At 40.0% G+C, this 17,495-nt stretch overlaps 1 protein-coding gene across 1 annotated transcript in view; it reads right to left on the reverse strand.

Annotated features, from left to right (window-relative positions):
* UNC13B (unc-13 homolog B) overlaps positions 1-17,495 on the reverse strand; it is a 147,240-nt gene that overhangs the window by 86,724 nt on the left and 43,021 nt on the right. Inside the window, exons 7-8 of the mRNA XM_079789685.1 lie at positions 12,726-12,783; positions 2,443-2,683 (exon numbers count right to left, since the gene is read on the reverse strand). Coding sequence (XP_079645811.1) covers positions 2,443-2,683; positions 12,726-12,783 — 299 coding nt within the window. The remainder of the gene's footprint in view (positions 1-2,442; positions 2,684-12,725; positions 12,784-17,495) is intronic.

The raw sequence follows: 17,495 nt of genomic DNA on the forward strand, positions 1-17,495 counted from the left end.
TGGCCTGTTCATCTAATGCTTGCAAATACAGAGGGGAAAGAGGGCCAAAAATGTGGGGGGGGGGGGGGGAGTTGTTGTGTTTTGTTTTGTTTTTGCTATTATGTGTGTGTTTTTTCTTAAAGTTAAACAACTAAAATCAAATTAATAAAATGTACAAATATTTAAATACTAAACCAGCAAGGAGTAGGGACCAACTATAGTAGGATTCCTGGCATGTTTCTTTTTAGAATCAGATTATAAAGAGTGAGAATTCTATTTGATGGTTGATATATGAAAAAATTTTCATTGAAAATATACTCAGTAATGATAGTAAATTGAGACAGGATGCTGTCTAGCAGATGGACCATCATCTGAGGCTCAGGATATAAATATTCACCAGTTTGGTAAGGTGGGGCAAAAAATGAGATCATCGCCCAGCCGGTATGGCTCAGTGGTTGAGCATCGATCCAGGAACCAGGAGGTCACAGTTTGATTCACAGTCAAGCAAATGCCGGTGTTTCAGGCTCAATCCCCAGTAGGGGGGGGGGGGGCAGGAAGCAGCCAAACAATGATTCTCTCTCATTATTGTTTCTGTCTCTCTTTCCCTCTCCTTTCCTCTCTCTGAAAAGAATAAAAATATTTTTTTAAAGAGATCATCCTAAGGTAGGTGAATTTCAGCAACCAAAATATGTGCTAAATTGGAATGGTTTTTAAAAAACTAACCTCCAACCAATGAAACAATTGATTTAGGTAAGGATCATCAATGAATGCTAAAGTCAATGGGTTAAAGGTTGTTGGGGAAACAGAATATTGACACAACCTCAGATATAACCCAGAAATCCTTAATTACAAAGGGGAAAGGTAACTTTACATTGGAAAAATATGGTATATACAGATTTATTAACCAAGAGATAAAACTAAACACCAATAATGAGACTATTTTTGCCAAAATGTTTAATCTGATTCTAAACATGAAGAAACAATTGGACAAAAACAAAATTAAGGGCATTCTCAAAACAACTGGCCTGAATACTTCAAAAAATGTAGTGTCTTAAAAGACCAAAATAAAAAAGAAAAAGAAAGGAAATTTTGTTAATTATAGGAGACTACAGAATCAGGAATATCGAATGTTTTGCACCATGATCACTGACTGACTCCTGGATCAAAAAGGAAATATACTAGTATATATATTACTGGAGAAATTAAAATATGGTCTATATATTAAATAATTTCATTACATTATTAAATTTCTTGAGTATGATCATAGTATTGAGGTTATGTAAGAGAAAGCTCTTTTTCTTAGGAGTTATATGCTGTAGTACTTCCTGGTAAAGTAACATGGTATCTGCAACTTACTTTCTTTTTCCTTTTTTCTAAATATGATTTTTTTTTTTTAGAGAGAGAAAGAGGAAGGAAGAGGGATAGAGAGATAGAAACATACATTGATGAGAGAGAAACATCATGGATCGCTGCCTCCAGCACGCACCCTATTGGGGATCGAGCCTGCAACCTGGACATGTGCCCTGACAGGGAATCAAACCTGTGACCTCTTGGTTCCTGAGTGGACGCTCAACCACTGAGCCACATCAGCTAGCTGCAACTTACTTTCATATGGTTCAGGGAAAAAAGGTACGTGTTTATTAATATACATTAGAGAAAATGAGATAAATGTGACAGAATGTTAATACAACTGTGAATCTAGGCAATGTGAATATGGGTGTTCATTGTATTATTTCTCTAAATTATAAGTTTGAAATGTTTAAAGTTAGAGGTGTGGGGGAGCATGTATTTATGTATTTGCTTTTATAGTCATAAATATATGACAATAGTCTATGGAAAGATACATAAGAAACAAATGAGGGTGGTAAGAAAACTGAGAAAGGAAGGGGATGAGGTGAAGGAGGACAAAAAGTGTGAGTGGGAGATTCTTTGCTGAATGCTGTATTGCACCTTAACATTTTTTTTTAACCATGCAAATGTTTTATATATTTAAGAAATTAATAAAATAAAAAATTTAAAGGTTCAGAAAAAGCACTGAATCTGCTATAGAGAGATCCATAGTAGTTTTCTTCTGAAATTCCCAGGGAAATGTTTAGGTAGGAAGGGTTATCCAAACATTTAACATCTGTGATTTTCTTTTTTAAATTTTGGTAAAAGGTAAATCAAAATCTCTGGGCTGGGCAGAGAAGTGAGCAGGCTTTTCCCAGACATCCACCCCCAGTGGGCATTCTCTCACCATTTGAGAATCGCTAATCATAAAGAGGAATATTACTGATGGAAACGTATAAATGTGAATGTGTGGAAGAGAAAAAAGATAACTGTACACAAAATAACTGTATCTTGTCCCATCTTATTGCTATACTTCCATCACCACCTCAGGTTAAAGTGCCCAAATCCTGGATGTCAGCTGTATCCTGGGCTCAGCATACTAGGAAAAGAAAGTGCTTTGTTTTCAACACCCACCTGAGAGCCCGCCGCTCTGGGTAATCGAGGTCATAATCATAACTTTGCATAGAATCATTGCAAGAGTCCCGGGAACTGCCCTGAAGTAGCAGCTGCTGCGGCAGTCGCACAGGCACAGGGAACTGGTGCACAGAAGCGTTGGGCTGGGAAGTCGAATGGTAAGGAGGTGGGATGCTGTTGCTGGTCTCACTGCGATAGTCACTATCTCGGTCATCGACAGCACTATCAGGATCTTCAAAAGCTGTGGAACAAGCACAGTCAAAGCTTTATTTAATTCTTCAGAATTTTTTCTGCTTCTAACTTAGGTAGCCACAAGCTGTGGGATCAAGAGCAAGCTGAGTTGCACCCGAGTCCAGTGACCTCAAAGCCGTGTGCAGAACTGTCTCAATACCCACTAGTTTCTCCCCTTATCAAATGAGAGAGAATACTTGGTTTAATTTTAGTGTTGATTCTTAGAGGAGTTGCATTTTTCCAATGCAGAATTCTTTGAGATTCTACTTCTCTAGCTATCATAACCCTAGGGAAAACCTGCTTTTAAATGTCATAAACAGATTCTGGTCCTCTACTACTATCAAAAGGAGAAAAAAAAAATCGTTTTCCCCTATCTTAATAAAGAGAATTTTTTGTTTAAAATTGTCTTGTTTTCAGACGTTAAAATACATGGCTGAACCAAACAAACAGGTCCAACATCAGAAGCTGGCCAAGGAAATCAGGAAGGTCAAGCCAAGGCTTAAGAGTCACCCTAAAGGTCCGGCACTAACCACTGAACACAGCTACAAATCCTGCTCTAAGCAAAAATAAAAATGTGCAACACTGTGCTTGGAAAGGGAGCTCAACCTTACTGTGCTTTATAGGTAACTATACAGGGAAGCCATTTCTGACACCATCCTCATATGTACCTAATTAATAAATTCCCATATTTCCTTTCTTGCCAAGTTCCCATTTGGCTCGCAATGAGGAAAACCAATATTCACCATCCCAAAAAGGAGATACTTTTAGCAAATGATGGACTCCTCATATTAGTAATTTAAAAAAAAAAAACACCTTGGTAGTAGTATGGGAAACAGAAGCCTCTTGAAGACCATAGGTTAGGCTTTTACATTTTCTCATGAAGGAGATAAGGACCTGCATCCATACAGCAGAAATTAAAAGGAGTTAATGAACTAGGGTGGGAGGAATTCAGGAAGAAATGATAAAACTTGGAAACAAGCCCTGGTTAGTGTGGCTCAGTTGGTTGGGCATCATCCTCCATGCACTGAAAGGTTGCCGATTCAGTTCCCAGCTGGATCCCAGGTAGGGGGCGTGCAGGAGGCAGCCGATCAATGTTTCGCTCTCACTTAAATGTTTCTCTCTCTCTCTTTCTTTTCCTGTCCCTTCCTCTCTCTCTCTCTCTCTCTCTCTCTCTCTCTCTCTCTCTCTCTCTCTCTCTCTCTCTCTTTCTCTAAAATAAAAATAAAACTTGGAGACAAATGGAAGGTAACAGAAAAATGACCCTTGGGCTTCTCCATTATACAGCCTAGTAGGTAATTCCACAAAAAGAGACAGGAAGCAGCACAAACGTGGGCTTTACACACAAGGAAGAACATTTGAACACTGGATTCCAGACAACACTTGTGGATACAGCACGATACAGGGGTAAGCTTTTCCCATTTGAATTTAATGCAACATGTGAGCATAAGAAGAAAGAAAAAAGAAAAAAAAAAGAGGTTAGTGATTAGAACCCCAAGGGGAAAAAATCAGTACGAGAAAGAGGCTAACCTTCAAAATGGGCAGGAACAAGATCAGTCAAAAAATACAAAGCATTCTGATCACATAATTAGGAAAAAGACTTTGGAGGCACTGGTTTTAATCCTTGATGTATTTGTTGTTCTGAAGACTAGAAAGGATCAAAGAATGAAAACCAGAATGCCTTTCAGGTTTAATTCTCCGTGAACCTACAGAAGGAATAAGTGTGGGAAAAGTCAGTACTGAATTATTCATGCATACAGGGGGAGGGGGCAGATACAAAAAAGAAGACAGAGCAAAAAGTCTACTTAAATTCTGGCAGGAGAAGAATTAGCACATAATCCAGAAAACCAAAATTGAGTCTCCAAAAAGGAAGCCTTGATAGACAATCCTACTGATTGTGAGGCCAGGAGAGAGCAGCTCAGACAGAAGTAGAAGCCCATGATTCAGAGCCAGGAACTTAGTATAGAGACCCTTAGTTTCTCACTGAATCTGACCTATTACTTCTAAATAATGCTTTGCTTGTGTGCATGTGCGTGTGCGCGTGTGCGTGTGCGTGTGTGTGTGTGTGTGTGTGTGTGTGTGACTGTGTGATATTCATTTTTATTTTAATATATTTTTATTGATTTCAGAGAGAAAGGGAGAGGGAGAGAGAGATAGAAACATCAATGATGAGAGAGAATCATTGATTGGCTGCCTCCTACACTTCCCCTACTGGGGATCGAGCTCATAATCCTGGCATGTGCCCTTGACCAGAATTGAACCCCAACCCTTCAGTCCACAGGCTGATGTTCTATCCACTAAGCCAAACCGGCTAGGGCATGCTTTGTTTTTTTATTTTGCTAGGTTAAGGGGAGGAATATTCCAAAACTTTCCTAAAGGCTGACAGCATTTCTATACTAAAGAAATAAAGTACAAATATTAAGAAACAAAATGCCTATGGAAAGAAAAGATGGGAATAGAAGGAAAGAGAATATGAAAAGTAGGAGGGAATGGGAGAAAGGAAATATAGGGAAGTGAAATGAGACAAGAGAAACAGAAAAAGAGAATATGGAAGGAAATGACAGAAAATAAACCTGTAAAAGTAAACTGGAGAAGAAATCTAATCTGGGACAAATCTGGGCCACAGGCACAGAGCAGGCACCCAAACAAAACTGAATGAGATACTGAAGAGTGAGGCTCTCTGGTGTGGAGCGCTCCTGGATTAAGTCCCTGTCTTTAAATCCAGAGTACAGACAGAAATTTACCAGCTAGAGAAGAAAGGAAAAATAATTCAAACCTTTTTATTTTTCATTAGTTACTTATTTTCTATTTAAGTTAAAACCTTAAGTTATCCGAGCTCTCTTAGGCTGCCTTTGAGCAGTTCCCTAGTGAAAATACTCAGGATTCAAATCGCAGAAAATACATACTCCATGAGAAATTCCAGTAACAGGACAAAATTTAGTGCCTCTTAGCACCTATTGGACACCTAATCACTGGGACTCAGCCAAAAACCCCTTGCCAGATGGGTAACAACCAGTAATGTTCGCCTAGGGCTGTGTATCTTGCTGGAAAGGACTGACTACCCACTCTCCAAGCTCTAGAACAAAGTTAGCCTACCTGGGCTGCTTCAAGCAAAGTGAAACCATGTCATGAGCCTCTTGCTCACTTCACCAAACCAATGACCTCCCCCAGAATAAACCTCCTCCTTCTAGTCACTGCACTCCTTAGTCAAGAAACCGAAGGAGAGGGCTTCCTACACTGGCGGCTGATGGTACTACTTGTCTCTGGCAAAGAAAACTCAGGAGGTCCTGTCAGAATTGTAACTGGGACTTTGGTTTGAAATTTATCATACACACACAGTCTTCAAGAAACCAGCCTGAAAGGATATAACATTTCACTAAAGATAACTATCTCCCGAGGTTTAAAGAGGGGAGGGGGATGAAAGGAGGGGTGTGAAGTTATATATGCTTGTATGCATGAATATCCAGCTTTATAGTTCAGAGAGAGTATGTTAAAGGATAAGATCAAGAAAATTATAAGGAATTCAAATTCTTACGTACTCTGCTGCTCTCCCCAGCCCAGATAGGTCCAGTGACCTAAGAACACCGCAAGTGGTAGCAAGAAGAAGAGTGACAGAGATAATTTTAGGAAGAATTCAAAGATCATTTCCCCAGCCCACCAATTATTATATACCTTACCTTATCTGAGCCTTCCCTACTTGTATTCCATTAATTTTACATTAACATGTAAAGAGCATCTGCCTTCTACCAAGCATAAGACAAATCTACATACAGAGTACTCTTGCTACTAGTCACTATATAGGGAATAACAAAAAACTACTGCTTCCATACTCTTTTTAAACCTCCTCTGGCCTACAACATCATTTAGAAGCTGATATACCCTTCCTTACTCCAAATGAGAAAAATTCAACCCGCCTCTACGAAACCCTTCCTTGTCTCTGTGTTCATTAAACCTGAGCCTACCACAGTATACCCATGAGAGGCTCAGTCCTGATACAGTGGGAGGGTGATTCCCTTTTCTGGAAGCGGTGGTGTCCAATTTTGCTTCTCTCCATTGAAAGTTAAAAGGCCAAAGAACAATCACACTCTCTCATTTTGCAATATGTAATAAAACACTGTAGCCTGTTGGGTCCTCAGAGATAGCATTTTTTCTCAATTACTTATAAACTTTAAATAAAATCTATTAAAACACAGAAGCTTTGAATGACAGGAGAAATTACTTTTTCTACTCATTTTTCAAAATAAAAAATTCAATATTAATTAAATTTAACTCCTATTCTACACTCAAACTAAATTTGAGGCAACAAATGTGACAAAGAAATCACTAAAAATAGGCCTTTATCCTAAGAAACAATGAATAATTTGGCTTCATGTTGGTATTGAAGTCAAAGCTAAGCTATTCTGGCCCTGCCACATACTAGCTATATAATCTTGAAAAAGTTGTAAGGATTACAAGAGAAAATTAGTTTTGTCATATTGCCAGGTTTTTGCTTGCCTTATAGGTTCCTGATAAATAGGTAATGGGAGGGTCAGCACACTCTAACAGCCCTAATGTTTGCTGAAAGATCACCAATGTCTGGGTTAGAAATCCCTCAGAATTCTGAGGATGCAGTTCCCTTGAAAGCTTGCTGTAAAAATCAAATTCTAGAAGCATCGAATGATGCCAACACAGGCTGGCTTCATTACCTGAGCTAACTTCCAATCCTAGGGATATGGGACTACTAGTCACAGGCTGTTTAATTTAGCTATATACTGAGTGTCAGTTTTCTTCTTATGTATTTAACTTCTTCCTGCCACCTATGTCTTCTTCTCTGAAAGAATACTGTGCCATTTTTAAATTTTAACAATTTATTAAACTTTCTAACCATGGGGAGAGAGGGACTTCAGCTGAAAATTCTCCCAGGCCATAGCACAGTTGTCATAGCAACTGCTAAGGGGTAATTACCTTGTTTCTTTTAAAAAGAAAACTGAAAAATAATCATATAGAACTTCAGATTAGCTTGCAACCTAGATTGCTCCAGGCAAGTAACAATACTGTTTCTCAGTGAAACTCTGGGACCAAAGAAGCCTCTCCTTACAAGACGTTGCCTCATTCCTCAATGTTCCAGAGCACTGCACAGCAGTTTCTTTTACATAGTAAGTGGTCAATAAATGCTTATAGCATGAGTAAACCAAACAAGTGACCCAATTCCACTACGAGGTTCATTACTAACCCATTAAAATAACAATAGTTATGCTGTCTGGACGGACAACCAGTTCCCTATTCTCATTTAATAATGTTACCATTATTATAAGAGAAATAACACCAGGTTAATTGAAGCCAGTTACCTTCTCCACCCCCAAAATGCACTAAAACATTTCACTAACCAGTAGAACAATGAGGACAGTTAGATTTTACTAGGGACAGTACCAAGAAAGGGAGGGGGGAAATATTTCAGGTAAATAAAATTATACATACAAAAGCATATTTAGTGAACTGATAATAATGCTAGCATATTTGAAAAAGAGGCTTCAGGGTAGGGGCATGCAGGAGGCAGCCGATCAATGTGTTGCTCTCAGATGGCTGTTTCTCTTTCTCCCTCTTCCTTCCCCTCTCTAAAAATAAATTTAAAAAGCTTTTTAAAAAAAGAATTCATGAGTTCATAGTGACAGTCATAAAAAAAGTAAGATAGGAGAAGAGGAAAAGATAGCTACTTGATGTAAAAGTAATGAGAGAATTAGAAAATCATCATTTTGCAACCACCAATGTGGCTATGATCATAACAGATTCTAATATCCTATGTAATAAAGAGGTAATATGCAAATTGACCATCACTCCAACACACAAGATGGCCACCCCCATGTGGACACAAGATGGCCACCACAAGATGGCCGGCAGGGGAGGGCAGTTGTGGGCGATCAGACCAGCAGGGGAGGGCAGTTGGGAGGGAACAGGCCTGCAAGGGAGGGCAGTTGGGGGTGACCGGGCCTGCAGGGGAAGGCAGTTGGGGGGACCCAGGCCTGCAGGGAAGGGCAGTTGGGGGCGACCAGGCCTGCAGGAAAGGATAGTTGGGGGGGACCCAGTCCTGCAGGGGAGGGCAGTTGGGAGTGACCAGGCTGGCAGGGGAGGGCAGTTAGGCATCAATCAGGCTGGCAGGAGAGTGGTTAGGGGGTAATCAAGCAGGCAGGCAGGTGAGCAGTTGGGAGCCAGCAGTCCTGGATTGTGAGAGGGATGTCCGACTGCCCATTTAGGCCCGATCCCACTGGGGTCAGGCCTAAACGGGCAGTCGGACATCCCTTGAGGGGTCCCAGATTGGAGAGGGTGCAGGCTGGGCTGAGGGACACACACAACCCCCCTTCCCTGTGCACGAATTTCGTGCACCGGGCCTCTAGTTAATGAATAAAAAGTTATGAGAAAATAGGATATGTACACACAGTCTCAAAGTAGTATGCCCCCCCTCAGATTACTTATTAATTACAAAGGGGGAGGGGGCGGAATACCCTAATAGTGGAAAGATCCAGAAAACACCATCTGAACTAATAATTAACATCAGCATCACAAATAATTTAAAAAAATTAGTATCAGCTATGTAGTAACCAGAATCTAATTATAAAGAAACAATAGGACAAATCCAGATTTTAGGAAATTTTATAAGACAATTTAACTGGATCCTTGCCAGTTGTTTTGTAGAATGTGGGTGGAACTCTTTAACCTTTTGCAAGAGCAGCTATTGGTGAAGAGAGGTTAGCCCATCCATTCCCTATCTCCTAGGGAGGGGAAAGATGAATGAAGTTTGGGGATGCTGGCAAAAAATGGGAGCCAGACAGATTAGATGTCTACATAAGGAGGAGAATTGCTAATCTGAACTCTATACCTATTTGTAGGTACAATCTAGAGCTCATTTACACCAATTCTTCTTTTTTATACATCAAGAAACTAAAGTAGACAAGTGGAAAGACTTCCAAAGACACTCAGAGAGACGACAGCAAACACAGATCTAGAACAAGGACTCAATGACTCCATTACTCCTCTTAATAACTTTTAACTAGTAAAAGTAGTACTTAGTTAATTATTTAGAAAATGTAAGAACTGGAAGGGTTTACTGGACAACACTCAACCAACTAAGTCACACTGGCCAGGGCCCTTCCTCTTAAATTGTAACTGGTAGCCCTAGCCAGTTTGCCTCAGTGGATAGAGCGTTGGCCTGCGGACTGAAGGGTCCCAGGTTCAATTCCGGCCAAGGGTACATGCCCACGTTGTGGGCTCAATCCCCAGTAGGGGTGTGCAGGAGGCAGCCGATCAATGATTCTCTCTCATCATTGAGGTTTCTCTCTCTCCCTCTCCCTTCCTCTCTGAAATCAATAAAAATATATTTTTTTAAAAGTCATAATCCCACTACCAGAGACAAATTTGGTTAATATTTTGGTGCCTCTTTTTTCAGATATTTTCCCTCCAATTATATAGATTTGTTTCCCTAAGTGTATTAGTCTGCTCCGGGCTGCCATAACAAAATGCCATATCCTGGGTGGCTTAAACAACAGAAATTTATTTTCTCAGTTTCTAGAGGCTGAAAAATCAAAGATCAAAGTTCTGGCAGGGTTCAATTTCTGGTGAGAGCCCTCTTCCTCACTTGCAAATGGCCATCTTCTTGCTGTGTCCTCACATGGCAGAGAAGGCTCTGGTGTTTCTTTTTTTATTTATTTTTTATTTTTTTGTTAATTCTCACCCGATATTTTTTTCCATTGACTTTTAGAGAGAGTGGCAGGGAGGGAGGAAATGAGACAGGGAGGGAGGGAGGAAGGGAGGGAGGAGGAAGAGGAGAGAGGGAGAGAGAGAACACATGTAAGAGACACATCAATTGGTTGCCTCCCGGACGCACCCCGACTGGCGCCAGGGATCGAACCTGCAACCCAGATATGCGTCCTTGACTCAGAGAACCTGAGAACCTTTGGTGGACAGGCTGACACTCTAGCCACACTAGCCAGGGCTCTTCCTCTTTTTAAAGGGGCACCAGCCCTATCAGATTAGAGCCCCACCCTATGAAATCATTTAACCTTTAACACTTCCTCAGAAACTCTATCTCTAAATACAGTCACATTGAGGGGTTAGGCCTTCAACATGAGTTTTAGAGGACACAATTCAGCCCAAAAGCATTCTGCCTCTGTCCCAAAGCCACAAATTCATATCCTAATCATCTTCAAAATATATTCATTCCATCCCATCAGCCCCAAAAGTCTTAACTCATTCCAGCATCAACTCAAGTCTCAAAGTCTCATTTAAATATCAACTAAATCAGCCCAGCTGGCATGGCTCAGTGGTTGAGCACTGACCTAAGAACCAGGAGGTCACAGTTCGATATTCGATCAGGGCACATGCCCGGGTTGCAGGCTTAATCTCCAGTGTGGGGCGTGCAGGAGGCAGCTGGTCAATGATTCTCTCTCATCATTGATGTTTCTATCTCTCTCTCCTTCTCCCTTCCTCTCTGAAATCAATAAAAACATACTTTAAAAAGAAACACACACAGAGAGAAACTTTCATCAAGTTAGTGACAGAAAAATAAAAATAAAAATTTGCTCATTACAATAACTTTGTAATGAGTTATTCAAGTGTAAAGAACCTATACACTTGAATTCACAACCTGGTCTTCAATTCAGATTCTTTTGGTCTCTATAATCCTAAATGTTTGATAAATTCTATGTCCTAAATAACCAAAAAGGGGGAAGAGTAATAAATCATGAAAAAATAGGTTTTCTTAAATAAAGAAAAAAATGTTGACCTCTGCCATTGGTCTTACTTTTATCAGGAAAGTAGCCTATTGGGTGGAAGGCAACCAATGGATTTATAAACCATAAATAGAGGTTTTCATTCTCAAAAACAATATGATAGAAGTAATATAACAAAGCGGTTCAAGGCATGGACTATCAAGTCAGGTTGTCTGTGTTTGAATATTTACTACACCACTTAAAACCTATGTAATTTGTGGCAAATTATTCAATCTCTGTATGCCTCAGTTTCCTCATCTGAAAAATGGAGAGAGACAAGAGTAAAATTTATGTCTTAGGGTTATTGTGAAGATCAAATAAGTTAGTACTTTTTAGTTCTTAGACCAGCATCTGGCATATTCTAAGACCTCAAAATGTTAGATGCTATGGTTCTTATTATTAGTAGTATTATTACAATTACTATTACCACCAATTACCACATGCAATTGATAAGAGTTTGACATGTGGTTCAGAAAAACGATAGTAACAACAACAAAAGTACAACACACACACACACACACACACACACACACACACACACACACACACACACACACGCACGCACCACAGGTTGAAAAATTGAAAGAGAAGCAACTCTAAATCAGTCCTTTAGTGAATCCTCAAGCTGTTTTAAAAGAAATTAAGGAGAAGGTAGCAATATAGCAACAATGCATGGCTCATTTCAAGAAGAAATCTGTGTGATTTGGATAAGTAATCTCAGGAGAAATGACATGTTCTCTCACTCAAACATTTATCAAACTTTATTGAGGCGTAATATACTATGTGTCAGGTAATGAACCAGATGCTAGGAATACAAAAAGGAAGAATGTCTATGCCTTTAAAAACTTTTTGTTCCTGTCAAAGAAATATACATAGATTATAATACATGGTAGTTATATAATAAATGTATGCACAGGGCACTATAGAGGAGAGACAGCTGGCTAGACTTGCGGGAAGGAAAAAGAGGCAGAAAGATTTCCCAGAGTTAATGACATTAAACAAAGTCTTAAAAAATAATAACTGGTAAATGGGGATAGAAAAAGTAAAATCATTCCTCCTGGGATAAAAAGTTGGCAAATGGACAAAAAAGATGAGCACCATTGCCCTGCCTACAACCACACAAAACCAAAAGATCTCTTCCTAAAGCTACTGGGCAGAGATCCACTGGAGGCATGGGTCTGCATAGGTGTGTTTCTGGAATATATTCTGTTTACACACACCACAACACCATCCTCCCCAATTCAAAAGAAGTAACATTTGGAGAACTCACAGAAAGCTGTGATTAAGAGCTTCAGAGATAAGTTTCTCACTTACAACACTGGGCGGCAGCACTGGGCAATGGCTTCCTCTGGCTTTCTTCTTGAATAGAATACTAGAAGCAGAAAGAAGAAAAAAAATGCATATAATAAGAGGCCCAAGTAAAGAAGGGGGAAATCACAGGTACCTGTAAAAAGGTTTAGTGTTTGACAAGAGTCAAAATTTTTATTGAAAAGAAATAGATGATCCTGCTGCTGATTTCCCTGTGTGATCCCAACATAAAGGCCAAAATATCAGATATGACACTGGTCCAATTCAACAGGCTAAATCAGGATAACAGAGACCATTCTGGCCAAGGACACCTGCCAAGTAGCTGTAGAAGGCTTAGTCTCTTTTTTTTTAACTTTTAAAAAAATTATCACTGGAGGACATTTATTGATTTTTTAGAGAAAGAGGAACGGGAAAAGAGAGACAGAGAAACATCTATGTGAGAAACACTAATCAGTTGCCTCCCGTACACACCCCGACCAGGGATTGAACCCATAACCTAGGTATGTGCCCTGACTGAGAGTCAACCCTGTAACCTTTTGGTGTACAGGACAATGCTCCAACCAACTGAGCCACCCGGCCAAGAGAGAGAAAACTCAGTCTTCTAAGTTTTCCTACGGATAAAGTATAGATTTCCCCATTGGAGTGATGGAACTGAAAACCTCTCCGAGACTGAGTTTCTGATGTTTAAAAAAAAGTAACAGTGCTTCTTCCCTCATGAGGTCATGCGTGCAATTACTTATTTAAGCATCCAATGCAACATCTGAATTCTACTCGAGTCCCCTTCCCACTTACACTCTAGCCTTCCCAACCCAAGCCACCACCATTACCACCAAAAAAAAACAAATACAGAGTGCCCTGGCTGGTGTTTCTCAATGGTTAGAGCATTGGCCTGAGCACCAAAGGGTCATGGGTCCAATTTCTGGTCAAGGGCACATACCTGAGTTATAGGTTTGATCCCTGGTCCAGGTCCTGGTCTGGACATGTGGGAATGGCAACCAATTGATATGTCTCTTTCACACCAATTTCTCTCTCCCTCCCTCCCTCCCTCCCTCCCTTCCACTCTCTCTAGAAAGGAAGAAAAGGAAGGAAGGAAGGAAGGAAGGAAGGAAGGAAGGAAGGAAGGAAGGAAGGAAGGGAGGGAGGGAGGGAGGGAGGGAGGGAGGGAGGGAGGGAGGGAGGGAGGGAGGGAGGGAAAGAGAATTGGGTTAGAATTAACAAAAACAAAATGCAAACACAGAGTACTGAAGCCATAAAAAATTTTTCTCTAAAATTTTTAATTAAATTTAAGTCTTGAGGATGGGCAGGATTTGAAAAGGCAAAACAAAAATAGAAAAAGACATAAACAAATTAACACAGGTACATAGTTTGAAAGACAGAATAGTTTGGTGCAGATCCCACTAGAAGATTGGGAAAACATAACGTGGTCCAGCAACTTGCAAATAACCTGGAGTTTTCATCCTGACTCTGCCACTTATTAATAAGCTGTGAAATCCTGGGCAATACAGAGCTTTTCTAACATTGCGAATAAATGTGTCACTCATTTAACAGATATTTCTTGAGCACTTATTATGTGCAAAGCCTTATTCCAGGCAATGGGGAGGTAGAGTATGTAAACCATGGTAAGGAGTTTGGATTTTATTCTAGTGTATTGGGAGGCCATTTAGAGTTTTAACCTTTTGCACTCGGATGTTGAGTGTGACTCGACACGGTTAGCATTAGAATAAAGGAATCGAGAAAAAAGCAAGCGAGTGCAAAGGGTTAAACACAAGAGAGATGTGACTTGATTACACTTTAAAATCACTCTGGCCCTGCCCGGCTAACTCAATTGGTGAGAGTATAGTCCTGATTTGCCAAGGTTGTGGGTTCAATCTCCAGTCAGGGCATATTCAAGAATCAACCAATGATTGCATAAATAAGTAGAACAAATCAATGTTTCTCTCTCTCTCTCTCTCTCTCTCTCTCTCTCTCTCTCTCTCTCTCTCTCTCTCCTCCCCTCCCTCCCTCCCTCCCTCCCTCTATCTCCCTCTTCCTCTCCTTCCCTCTCCCCTCCTCCCACCCTTCCTCTCTCTCTCAAACCAATAAACATTTAAAAAATCACTCTGACCCAACAGGTGTGTCTCAGTTGGTAGAGCATTGGCCCATGTACCAAGAGGTCACCAGTTCCATTCCCGGTGCCCAGGTTCCGGGCTTGATCCCCAGTAGGGGGTGTGCAGGAGGCAGCCGATCTATGTTTCTCTCTCATTAATGTTTTTATCTCTTTCCTCTCCCTTCCTCTCTCTCTAAAAAAAAAAAATCAAGAAAAACATATTTAAAGCCTTAACCAGTTTGGCTCAGTGGATAGAGCGTTGGCCTGTGGACTGAAGGGTCCCAGGTTCAATTCCGGTCAAGGGCATGTACCTTGGTTTCGGGCACATATCCAGTAGGGGGTGTGCAGGAGGCAGCTGATCGATGTTTCTCTGTCATCGATGTTTCTAACTCTCTATCCCTCTCCCTTCCTCTCTGTAAAAAACTCAATAAAATATATTTTTTTAAACATATTTTTAAAAAAATAAAAAGTCACCCTGGCTACTGTGTGAGATAAACTGTAGGGAACAAAAAGGGAAATAGACCAATGACTGCAATTATCCAGACAAAAGTTGATGATGGCTTATATAGCAGTGTCAGTAGAGAAAGGCCTTTCAAGTGGTTGGATGCAAAATACAAAACATTTTTTGTATAAAAATATACTTTTATATACAAAATACTATACAAGCAATAACCTATGATACAAATATCAGAGGTAGATAGGAAGGATCAGAAATCAAGTACAAGCCGAAACCGGTTTGGCTCAGTGGATAGAGCATTGGCCTGCGGACTGAAAGGTCCCAGGTTCGGTTCCGGTCAAGGGCATGTACCTTGGTTGCGGGCACATCCCCTGTGGGGGCTGTGCAGGAGGCAGCTGGTCGGTGTTTCTCTCTCATTGATGTTTCTAGCTCTCTATCCCTCTCCCTTCCTCTCTGTGAAAAATCAATAAAATATATTTTTAAAAAAATCAAGTACAATATATTTAATTTTGAAAAATATGTTTTTATTCATTTTAGAGAGAGGAGAAGGGAGGGAAGAGAGAGAGAAACATCAATGGGCTGCCTCCTGCACACCCCCTACTGGATGGGGATGAAGCCTACAACCCAAGCACATGCACTCACTGGAAATCAAACCAGCAGCTTTTTGGTGCATGTGACAATGCTCAACCAACTGAGCCACACCAGCCAGGGTGAAGTCAGGTACTACTTACCGTATTTTCTGGCGTATAAAACTACTTTTTAACCCAGGAAAATCTTATCAAGAGTCGGGGGTCGTCTTATACGCCGGGTGTCATCTTATAGGGCGGGTATATCCCAAACTCTATATTTTAACTGGAAAAGTTGGGGGTCGTCTTATACACCCAGTCGTCTTATACGCCGGAAAATACGGTACTTATTTATCTATTTATTTATTTATATTATTTATTATTTATATTTATCTATTTATTTATTTAGTCCACGGGCCAACACTCTGTCCATTGAGCCAAACCAGCTAAAGCCTACCTTACTCAGAGTTCATATTCTCTTTATTGTTTCAAATATGTCTTGTCACAGTTGATTTGTTCAATTCATGATCCAAACAAATTGTACATATTTGGTTATTATGTCTTTCAAATCATTTTAATTCTACAGTTGTTTCCCCTTCTCTCATTTGTTATGTAGAATTCTGTACATTCTAGATTTGGCTGATTATATCCCAAGGTTTCATTTACCATGTTCCTCTATCCCTCTTACTTTCTTCTTTTTTTTAAAAAATATATTTTGTTGATTTTCCACAGAGAGGAAGGGAGAGGGATAGAAAGTTAGAAACATCGATGAGAGAGAAACTTGGATCAGCTGCCTCCTGCATACACCCCACTGGGAATGTGCCTGCAACCAAGGTACATGCCCTTGACCGGAATCAAACCTGGGACTCTTGAGTCCGCAGGCCGACGCTCTATCCACTGAGCCAAACCGGTTTCGGCCCTCTTACTTTCTTTAAACTGGAAATTATTTCTAATAGTTTGAGGATTCGTTTGAAATTTAGATTGAAGGTGTTTTTTTTTTTTTTCTTTTTGGTGGGCTGATGGTGTCTTATGTCACTTTTAGTGATACTAAATTTCAATAGTGGATTCAACTGGTATCAGCCTATTTCATCCCATATGAAATGATCCCACCAGCCTTTCACCAAATGGTTTTCACAGCATAAAAAGACATAAAATTTTTAAGCAGACATAAAAATGAGCATAGTAAACTGAAACCTTTACACTTACCTCCAAGATTCAGTAATTATCAAGATTTCATAAATGATATATCCAATAAGGGGTTCATATGTAAAACACAAACAACTCAATAACAAATAAATAACCCAATCAAAAAATGGGCAGAGGACATGAAAGGACATTTGTCCAAAGAAGATATAGATGGCCAACGTATATATGAAAAGATGCTCAACATCACTAATCATCAGGAAAATGGAAATCAAAACCAGAGTAGCAAAAGTAATAAATGATGGTACATTTCCACAAGTAAAATAACTTATTTCTCCCTCCACCACCAATATCAAGAGCATGCCCTATTCCTGATGGCCCAGATTGAGTTGTGTTCTTTTCTGTGCAACAGACCCATTTCTAGAGATAAGTTAGGACAGCAGGACACCAAGCATGTAATAGTCTAACCATCCTTCAAAAGAGCACACAAATAAGGATATATAGATCCAAAAATCTGGAAACTA

Source organism: Cnephaeus nilssonii, assembly GCF_951640355.1.
Source record: "Cnephaeus nilssonii genome assembly, chromosome: 14".
In the NCBI taxonomy this organism is placed as follows: domain Eukaryota; kingdom Metazoa; phylum Chordata; class Mammalia; order Chiroptera; family Vespertilionidae; genus Cnephaeus; species Cnephaeus nilssonii.